We start from the raw sequence: 10,850 nt of genomic DNA on the forward strand, positions 1-10,850 counted from the left end.
TTCCAAGTTGCACTAATTTCAGGACACATCTTACTCAGGTGGAAGATAGCGTTCGTTATCCAGTCTCCCTTTGGAGGATGGAACACTCTCTACCATTGTTTATCCACATTGAGGGCCAAGTCCTATGGGGGCCCACAAAGGGGTCTATTGTGTTGTTCCTGATGGAAATGACCAGTGGCAATGGAGAGAGGGACCTATTTGAAATCTAGGCTGATCATGTCTGTTTGGGAATCCTGGGACTCCCTGACTAGAGCATCAGATAATGGAATGGCCTGTTCTTGACTGAAGAGTCATCATTAAAGTATGCCAATCTTTTGCCTGCCCTTATTCAACTTTTGTAGTCCTTGCTTTGATAAGGTTAGCTTTGGAGTGACTAAGGGAAGTGTAATAGGAAGTAGGTGAGTAGAGTATCTAGGTCTAGGTATAAACTATTTCATTAGTAACTTTATGGTATCTTTTTAGGTCTTTCTGCTTCTTGCTTCATATATTGACTCACAGCAGACTATTATGCACTTTTGCTTTCAGGTATGTATTTTGCCCTAATTTATGGATACATGTGAACATATGCCCTGTCTCATGGGACCTGGTCTATATCTAGATTTTGGGACTTTGTTAGGAAGTGAACTAACCAAAATGGAATTACGGAATCCTATGAGAAAGGAAAGGTCTCACCTTTCACCTGAGACTGAAGGGTTTACATTCCTTGCCTGACGTCTCTGGACAAAGTCGAAGTGAAGCACGCCGAGGTGGTACTCATTGCATTGATTAGGTTGGGATCAGCAGATGCAATATCATTTGGTATGAATTGAGAGAAGCATGCATGAAAGTGAGCCTCACCTTAGCGGTCCCAGGACTGGGGTAATATGGGCTCTATAGAGGAAGCAGGAGGTTCCTGCTGTCTTAGGGTTTAAAAAGGAAATAGATAATTTTTGTTATAATAAAATTATTTGGCAATTGGGTTAACTTTGAAAATCCTACTGTTAGGATTTGCTGTATCATACAAGATATCGTCATAATTTATATCATTTGATGCTATTTATATATAATTGTGTCTTTTTATTTTATTTATAAAAAGGAAACACTGATAGAACCATAGGATAGGAGGGGTACAACTCCACACATTCCACCACTAGAACTTTATATCCCATCCCCTCCCTTGATAGCTTTCCTATTCTTTAACCCTCTGGAAGTATGGACCGAAGGTCATTGTAGGATGCAGAAAGTGGAAGGCCTGGCTTCTGTAAATGCTTCCCTGCTGAACATGGGCTTTGACAGGTCTACCCATACTCCTAGTCTGCTTCTCTCTTTCTCTTGTTGGGCGGGTTCTAGGGAATCTGAGCTCCAGGACACATTGGTGGGGTTGTCTGTCCAGGGAAGTCTATTCAGCATCATGGTAGCATCTGGAACCTAGTGGCTGAAAAGAGAGTTAACATATAAAGCCAAACAAATTGTTGACTAATCATGAACCTAAAGGTTGGAATAGTGCAGATGAAGAGTTGGGGGGGTTCCTACTTTTTGCAGCTAGCTAGTATGCATATTTTAGTTATATTCCAAAGGGGTTATGACTATACTAGTTATTTTTATTTTTTCCCCTGAGCCTGAAATGTGATATGCAGGTGTATCCTAATTATTGTCTGGGGAGATGATGTCATGACTGGAAAAAAGACCAGCAAGCTTGTTCAGGGAAGAGAGTAGCTCCCAAATAATGGAAAGGTGTATAAATATTATTGACTGTAAACCCTACTGATGATGTGATGTGGGGCCCATATTCAGCTTAAGAGGCTATGTGACCTCTGCAGAGGATATAAACAGAACATTCACTACAGAAGAGATCCAAAAGGTTAACAAACACATGAAAAATTGCTCCAGGTCACTGATTGTCTGAGAAATGCAAATAAAAACAACATTGAGATACCACCTCACCCCTGTGAGAATGGCATACATCAAAAAGGACAGCAGCAACAAATAATGGAGAGGCTGTGGGGACAAAGGACCCTTCTGCACTGCTGGTGGGAATGTAAATTGGTCCAATGTCTGTGAAGAGCAGCCTGGAGAATTCTCACAAGGCTAGATATGGACCTTTCATATGACCCAGTAATTCCTCTCCTAGGGATATACCCCAAGGACTCCATAACACCCAACCAAAAGGATATGTGTACACCTATGTTCATAGCAGCACAATTCAGAATAGCTAAAACCTGGAAGCAAACCAGGTACCCAATAACAGATGAGAAATCTGTGGTATATATACACAATGGAATACTACGCAGATATTAAGAACAATGAACCCACTTTCTATGACCCATCTTGCATAGAGCTTGAAAGAATTGTGTTAAGTGAGCTAAGTCAGAAAGATAAAGATGAGTATGGGATGATCCCACTCATAAACAGAAGTTGAGAAAGAAGAACAGAAAGGGAAATTCAAAGTAGGATTTGAATGAATCTGGAGTAGGTCACCAAAGTAACAACCCTACGTTAAGGGTGAGGGTGTATATATTCAGCTTCACTGGGGGCAGAGAGGAAGGAGGATAGGATGGGACACAGTTAAAAAAGTTCTCCCCCCGACACCTATGGACATTTAATCTTTGACAAAGGTGCCCACATTATTAAATGGGGAGAGGGGAGTGTCTTCAACAAATGGTGTTGGAAAAAATGGGTTGAAAGATGCAGAGGAATGAACCTGAACCAGTTTATTTCACCAAACACAAAAATAAATTCCAAGTGGATAAAGGAATTGAATGTTAGACCCGAAACTATCAGATACTTAGAGGAAAATATTGGCAGAACTCTTTTCTGCATAAATTTTAAAGACATCTTCAATGAAATGAATCCAATTACAAAAATGACTAAGGCAAGTATAAACCTATGGGACTACATCAAATTAAAAGGCTTCTGCACAACTGGGAGTATGGATTGACCAGTCAACGGCCATGTTCAGCGGGGAAGCAATTACAGAAGCCAGACTTTCCACTTTCTGCAACCCACAAAGACCCTGGGTCCATACTCCCAGAGGGATAGAGAATGGGAAAGCTATCAGGGGAGGGGATGTGATATGGAGATCAGGTGGTGGGAATTGTGTGGAGTTGTACCCCTCAAATCCTACGGTTTTGTTAATGTCTCCTTTCTTCTTTTTTTAAATTTATTTTTTATTTAAGAAAGGATAAATTAACAAATCCAGAGGGTAGGAGAGGTACAACTCCACACAATTCCCACCACCCAATCTCCAAATCCCATCCCTTCCCCTGAGAGCTTTCCCATTCTCTATCCCTCTGGGAGCATGGACCCAGGGTCATTGTGGGTTGCAGAAGGTGGAAGGTCTGGCTTCTGTAATTGCTTCCCCGCTGAACATGGATGTTGCCTGGTCGGTCCATACTCCCAGTCTGCCTCTCTCTTTCCCTTGTAGCATGGGTCTCTGGGGAAGCGGAGCTACAGGGCACATTGGTGGGGGTCTTCAGTCCAGGGAAGCCTGGCCGGCATCCTGATGGCATCTGGAACCTGGTGGCTGAAAAGAGAGTTAACATACAAAGCCAAACAAATTGTTGAGCGATCATGGACCCAAAGGTTGGAATAGTGGAGAGGAAGTATTAGGGGGGTACTCGCTGCAAACTCTAGTGTACTTCTGCTTTCAGGTATATATTTTGCAGTAGTTTATGGATACACCTCAAGGACATCTTTGATGAATCAAACCTAATTGCAAGGAAGACTAAAGCAGAAACAAACCAATGGGGCTACATCAAATTGAAAAGCTTCTGCACATCCAAAGAAACTATTAAACAAAGAGACCCCTCACAGAATGGGAGAAGATCTTCACATGCCATACATCAGACAAGAAACTAATCACCAAAATATATAAAGAGCTCAGCAAACCTAGCACCAAAAAAGCAAATGACCCCATCCAAAAATGGGCAGAGGATATGAACAAAATATTCACCTCAGAGGAGATCCAAAAGGCTAACAAACATATGAAAAACTGCTCTAGGCCTCTGATTATCAGAGAAATGCAAATTAAGACAACACTAAGATACCACCTCACTCCTGTGAGAATGGCATACATCAAAAAGGACAGCAGTAACAAATGCTGGAGAGGCTGTGGGGACAGAGGAACCTTTTTGTACTGCTGCTGGGAATGTAAATTGGTCCAGCCTCTGTGGAGAGCAGTCTGGAAAACTCTCAGAAGGCTAGACATGGACCTTCTATATGATCCAGTAATTCCTCTCCTGGGGTTATACCCCAAGGACTCCATAACACCCAACCAAAAAGAGGTGTGTACTCCTATGTTCATAGCAGCACAATTCATAATAGCTAAAACCTAGAAGCAACAGGTGCCCAACAACAGATGAGTGGCTGAGAAAGCTGTGGTATATATATACAATTGAATACTATGCAGCTATCAAGAACAATGAACCCATCTTCTCTGACCCATCTTGGACAGAGCTAGAAGGAATTATGTTAAGTGAGCTATGTCAGAAAGATAAAGATGAGTATGGGATGATCCCACTCATCAACAGAAGTTGAGTAAGAAGATCTGAAAGGGAAACTAAAAGCAGGACCTGATCAAATTGTAAGTAGGGCACCAAAGTAAAAACCCTATGGTGAGGGGTAGACATGCAGCTTCCTGGGCCAGTGGGGGGTGGGAGTGGGTGGGAGGGATGGGTCACTGTCTTTTGGTGGTGGGAATGGTGTTTATGTACACTCCTAGTAAAGTGTAGTCATAAATGTCTCCTTTCTTAAATAAATTTAAAAAAAAGAATAGGAAAGCTATCAGGGAATGGGATGGGATACAGAGCTCTGGTGGTGGGAATTATACCCCTCTTATTCTATGGTCTTGTCAGTGTTTCCATTTTATAAATCAATAATTAAAATTAAAAAATAAAAAAGCTTCTTCACAGCAAAAGAAACCAATACGCAAACAAAGAGACCCCTCACAGAATGGGAGAAGACTTTACATGCCATACATCAGACAAGAGGCTAATAACCAAAATATATAAAGTGCTTTCCAAACTCAACCACAAGAAAACAAATGACCCCATCCAAAAATGGGGAGAGGATATGGACAGAATATTCACCACAGAAAAGATCCAAAAGGTTGAGAAACACATGAAAAAATTCTCCAGGTCTCTGTCAGAGAAAAGCAAATAAAGACAATAATGAGATACCATTTCACTCTTGTGAGAATGTCCTACATCAGAAAAGGTAACAGCAGCAAATTCAGGAGATCTTGTGGGGACAAAGGAACCCTCCTGCACTGCTGGTGGGAATGTAAATTGGTCCAGCCTCTGTGGAGAGCAGTCTGGAGAACTCTCAGAAGGCTAGAAATAGACCTACTCTATGATCCTGCAATTCCTCTCCTGGGGATATATCCTAAGGAACCCAACACACCCATCCAAAAAGATCTGTGTACACATATGTTCTTAGCAGCACAATTTGTAACAGCCAAAGCCTGGAAAGAACCCAGGTGTTCAACAACAGATGAGTGGCTGAGCAAGTTGTGGTATATATATATATATATATATATACAATGGAATACTACTCAGCTATTAAAAATGGTGACTTCACTGTTTTCAGCCCATCTTGGATAGATCTTGAAGAATTCATGTTAAGTGAAATAAGTCATAAACAGAAGGATGAATATGGGATGATCTCACTCTCAGGCAGAAGTTGAAAAACAAGATCTGAAGAGCAAACACAGGTAGAACCTGAACTGGAATTGGCATGTTGCACTAAAGTAAAAGACTCTGGGGTGCGTGGTGGGGAGCATATAGGTCCAAAAAGGATGCCAGAGGACCTAGTGGGGGTTGTATTGTTATATGGAAAACTGCGAAATATTATGCACGTACAAACTATTGTATTCACTGTCGAATGTAAAACATTAATTCCCCAATAAAGAAATTTAAAAAAGAAATATTAGTGCTTTTAAAATTTTAGTACTATAACATATTAAAATGTCAAAATTGGCAACAATAAGCAAGAATTTAGGATTCATATGGATTTTCCTAAGAGAGCTTCTGAAATATCCTTTTGGCTTCTGTAATTAAAGTCAAGGGACTGAATTCTCAGTAGAGGTAAAATATCTGAAGTCCATTACACCAGGTTATGAATTGGACTCTGGAAATTGTGGGTCTATCTTAGTGTTTATGCTGAATATTTTCTAGAGGAGGCAGAAAGAAAAGTTCCAATATAGCTCTAAATAAAAGTGAATATTGTTCAGAGTATAAACATGCTAGGCTTCATCAGCACTTTTTGAATTTATACCTTGCTGATCATCTGTGAGTATAAATAAGTTAAGCTTTTCTTTTCTTTTCTTTTTTAGATTTCTTTATTGGGGGATTAATGGTTTACAGTCAACAGTAAAATAAAATAGAATAGTTTGTACATGTATAACATTTCTCAGTTTTCCAAATAACAGTTCAAACCCCAATAGGCCCTCCTTTGTCTTCTAGGACCTGAATTCACCCTGTTACCCCAGAGTCTTTACTTTACTTTAATTCAATACGCAAGTTTTTCTTTTTTGAGAATTTATTGCCTCCTTTCTTGATCTATAATGTTTTTTCTGAGAATAAATATGTGATACTGCATAAGAGTTTTTGGAACACTTTGTAAGATTATATAAGAATAAACCTTCTTCAGTCAGGTTACTAAAATTGGTCTTCATTTTTTGCACACATATTATGTTTTGTGCATTTTTTCACAATGTTCTGGAATCTCGCCATTACTTCCCATATTTTAGGTTTTATTCATGCTAAAAATAAAAAGAATGATGCTAAAGTAGATTCATTCTTCTTTTATTTTCTACTTGGTAGATAACACACTTCAAAATAACTCCACAGTCCAAATGACTTCAGTATAACTTTTTAATAAAAATACAGTTTAACATTTATCTTAGATAATACCCAACACAATTTTTCAGTACAAAAATATTGGAGAAATATTATTGCCTCAAAACAGAACCAAATATAGTTACTTATGAATCAAATACTTCAATAAATGCAGCAGTTGATAATTCTTTTAGAATTAAATTATAAAACAGAGAATTCACTAAAACATGATGTAGTTAAATGTCATGATATATAAAACTTTTCTGAACTCTGTAAATATGAAACATTGTGAATTTATGAATGGAAATCTTCAGGTTGTCCATTATTACAAGCTCTATGAAAGGGTTAGCTCCAGTACTGTAAGTTGTCTTCTCAAATCACTGTGGTCATTGAAATTCTTCTGGCATGTCCATAGTTTGTGTTGTGTGTCTTACTATGTCCATTAATATTTATAATGCCCCAAAATTGTGGGTTTTCTATTCTTAATCTCCTCTCCCTGTTTCATATTTGCAGTTTAATTTTATCTTTCATAATTCATATGCCCTTGCCTCTCTTCCATTCAAATCACTTCTCTTCAGAGATATTATTATTCCTATCTTCATTTTGCATTAATAATCACCATGATCAAATATAGAAGGATCAGGGACCACATGGTGGTACACCTGGTTAAGGGCACATGTTACAGTGTGCAAAGAGCTGGGTTCAAACCCCAAGTTCTCAGCTGCAGGGGGAAAGCTTTGCAAGTAGTGAAGCAGTGTTGCAGGTGTCTCTCTCCCTCTCTATCATCCCCTTCTATCTCAATTTCTGGATGTCTCTATTCAATAAATAGGTAAGGATAATACAAAAATAAAAGAGTACAGAAGGATCAATAGGACCATCTAATAGGGCTGGATTGTAAAATCTATCCAATTTTGAGTCTGTGTGTAATATGAAATCCTAGTTTAAAATTAGGATAACAAAGTAAGGATCTGGTGTTTCTTTATGGTGAGTATTTGGAACTGAGACTGTATTTGTTAAATACTTATGGAGCTGCCAATATTTTTATACACTGCTCTGTTGATTTGATTACTTAATTAATTTGGACCAGAATACCACTCAATTGTGGCTACTAATGATGCAGGAGAGTTAAACTAGGAAGTTCTTGTGTACAAGCTATGTGTATTACTATTGCACTATCTCCATAACCCAAAACTCTGATGCATTCTTACAATAAAAATATGATTTGTCTAAACATATGCATTATTAAAGTATAATAATCTATTGCATAGTAGATAGACAAAGAAGTGAATTTGTGATCTAAACAAGAATTATCTTGTGGTTTCAATGTTCAGTGTAACTTTATTATTTCTGTTAAGATTAATTTTTTGAATTTGTGTGTGTGTGTGTGTGTCAGAGAGAGAGAGAGAGAGAGAGAGAGAGAGAGAGAAGGAAACAGAAAGTGAGAGAGAGGAGGGAGAGGAGGAAGAACATAAAGAGACTAGAACACTGCTCTGGCATTGATGGGGAATGAACTGGAGGCTTCAAACATTCAAGTCATGCACTCTATCTGCTAAGCCACCTCTCCAGATGCTAAAATAGCTCATTATTTAAGGCACTCTTCTAAGGCCCAAATGTTAGAACTTGAAATGAAGATATTTTACTAAATTTTGACAAATTTTTACTGCTTATTAATTGAGAATGAGATTATATATATGAGAAGAACAAGAGAAGCACTGTGTCCTTTTATGCAGTACAGATATCCGTCTAAAACATGCTCTACAGGTAAACTGCTTCCATGACCCCTTTATATCACATTTTAATTCTCTGGAACTAAGTTATTTTGTGTATTGTCAAGACAACAAAATTATCTTTATTATTAAGCTCACTTATTTGAGAAGAGTTCTACCATTAGCTATAATTGACATAAGTTCTTCAGAATCATTATATAACAAATATTTTCCCTATGAAAACTTCAGTGGCAAAGGATTTCAAATTTGTTTGCCATTTGTAAATAGTTATGCAAAACTTACACTCCACTTACTGAAAAATAACAATAAAAGTCTATCTTATCTTCAATGTCCAGGAAAGGTCAATTTACCAGGATGGTGTGGAGAAACCAGACATTCAACTTTGATTTCATCCTGCTGGGAATCTTCAGTCATAGTCCCACCCACATCTTTCTCTTCTCTCTGGTCTTTGGCATCTTCCTAGTAGCCTTCATGGGAAATATTGTTATGATTCTTCTTATTTATTTGGACACCCAGCTCCACACACCCATGTACTTTCTCCTCAGTCAACTGTCCCTCATGGACCTTATGCTCATCTCCACTACGGTACCAAAGATGGCCTTCAATTACTTGTCTGGCAGGAAGTCCATCTCTCTAGCAGGTTGTGGAACCCAAATATTTTTCATCGTATCCCTACTAGGAGCTGAATGTTTCCTCTTGGCTGTCATGGCTTATGACCGTTATGTGGCTATCTGCTACCCTCTCCGTTATACCATCCTAATGAATCAGAAGCTCTGTGTGCTCATGACAGTTTCTTCCTGGATCTTGGGCTCTCTGGATGGTATCATTGTCCTCGCTGCAGCACTGTCATTTTCTTACTGCAACTCTCTGGAAATTCATCACTTTTTCTGTGATGTTGCCGCCCTTCTACCACTATCTTGCACAGACACTTCTGTTTTTGAAAGAGTGCTTTTTATTTGCTGTGTGGTGATGCTGATCTTTCCTGTCTCAGTAATCATTGGTTCGTATACCAGAGTCATTCAAGCTGTCATCCGCATGAGTTCTGGGGAAAGCCGCCGCAAAGCCTTTACTACCTGTTCCTCACACCTTTCTGTGGTTGGACTCTACTATGGTGCTGCCATGTTCATGTATATGAGGCCAGCCTCTACCCATACACCAGACCAAGACAAGATGGTTTCAGCCTTCTACACCATCCTCACACCCATGCTAAACCCTCTCATCTACAGTCTCCGCAACAAAGAAGTGTCCAAGGGACTTCAGAAATTATTGAGGAATAGCAAGATAATGCAACATCATTAAGTGTTTTTGAATGTTCACTCTGGTCAATTTTCAAGAAAAGTAGTCTCTTGCATTCCTGGTTTGCTTTTATCTTTCTTCCTACTTTATATCTTTTCTTGAACATTTTTTTTTTTGCCTCCAGGGTTATTGTTGGGGCTCAGTGCCTGCACCATGAATACACTACTCCTGGAGGCCATCCCCCCCTTTTGTTGCCCTTGTTGTTGTAGCCTTGTGGTTATTATTGTTATTGTTGATGCCATTCATTGTTGGATAGGACAGAGAGAAATAGAGAGAGAAGGGGGAGACAGTGAGGGGAAAAGAAAGATAGACACCTGCAGATCTGCTTCACTGCCTGTGAAGGGACCCCCTACAGGTGGGGAGCCAGGGCTCGAACCCGGAGGCTTAAACCAGTCCTTGCACTTTGCACCACGTGCACTTAAACCCCTGAAATACCGCCTGACCCCCTCTTGAATATAATTTTACTTTCTATACCTAGAAACATCACAAGCAGACTTTATTCATTACCATAGGCTGCATCAACTTCACAACTTTCAGCTATATTATTAGTTATTAGTTATTAGTTATATTACTAGTTATTAGTTGGGATTCAAATAAAAGTGTGAGATTTTATGTTTGAATTAAGAAAATAGGGTTGGAATTGGTAAGTTACTTTTGGTAATCTACATTTTCACCTAAGGATTATTTTCCTATCAAAACTTAAACTTAGTTTTACCTCTCCTTTCTCATCTATATTGACTATTTTATTCCTGACTCATTTCTACTTAATTCTCAAACATTTAGAAGTGGAGAATTTGTTCAAGTGCTTTCTTCAATCAAGTTTTATGGTTATGTAAATTAAGTATTTGAAATGTATACATAGGGCTGTGAAATAAGTTTTCTGTTGGAGTGACAGAGCATGTCCCTTACAATGCAAGAGGACCTGAATATGAGCTCTGATTTCATGTGGGAGTTACTGGGGGAAACTCTATGGATTGTCGATATATACTGTTGTATAGTCATTGTCTCAAAA

The 10,850-nt window shown here is 38.8% G+C and overlaps 1 protein-coding gene across 1 annotated transcript; it reads left to right on the top strand.

The window, feature by feature from the left end:
- The first annotated feature begins 8,896 nt into the window (after positions 1-8,896).
- On the top strand, positions 8,897-9,841 carry LOC103107641 (olfactory receptor 2M4). The gene has a single exon (XM_007516451.2). It carries the CDS (start codon positions 8,897-8,899, stop codon positions 9,839-9,841), a length of 945 nt encoding a protein of 314 aa, XP_007516513.2.
- Positions 9,842-10,850: the final 1,009 nt, after the last annotated feature.

The sequence above is a fragment of the Erinaceus europaeus genome, chromosome 2 (assembly GCF_950295315.1).
Source record: "Erinaceus europaeus chromosome 2, mEriEur2.1, whole genome shotgun sequence".
Taxonomy (NCBI): Eukaryota; Metazoa; Chordata; class Mammalia; order Eulipotyphla; family Erinaceidae; genus Erinaceus; species Erinaceus europaeus.

What these genes read in the sequence shown, in the direction of transcription:
- LOC103107641 (XM_007516451.2), top strand. Translation starts at nt 8,897, where the DNA reads ATGGTGTGGAGAAACCAGACATTCAACTTTGATTTCATCCTGCTGGGA.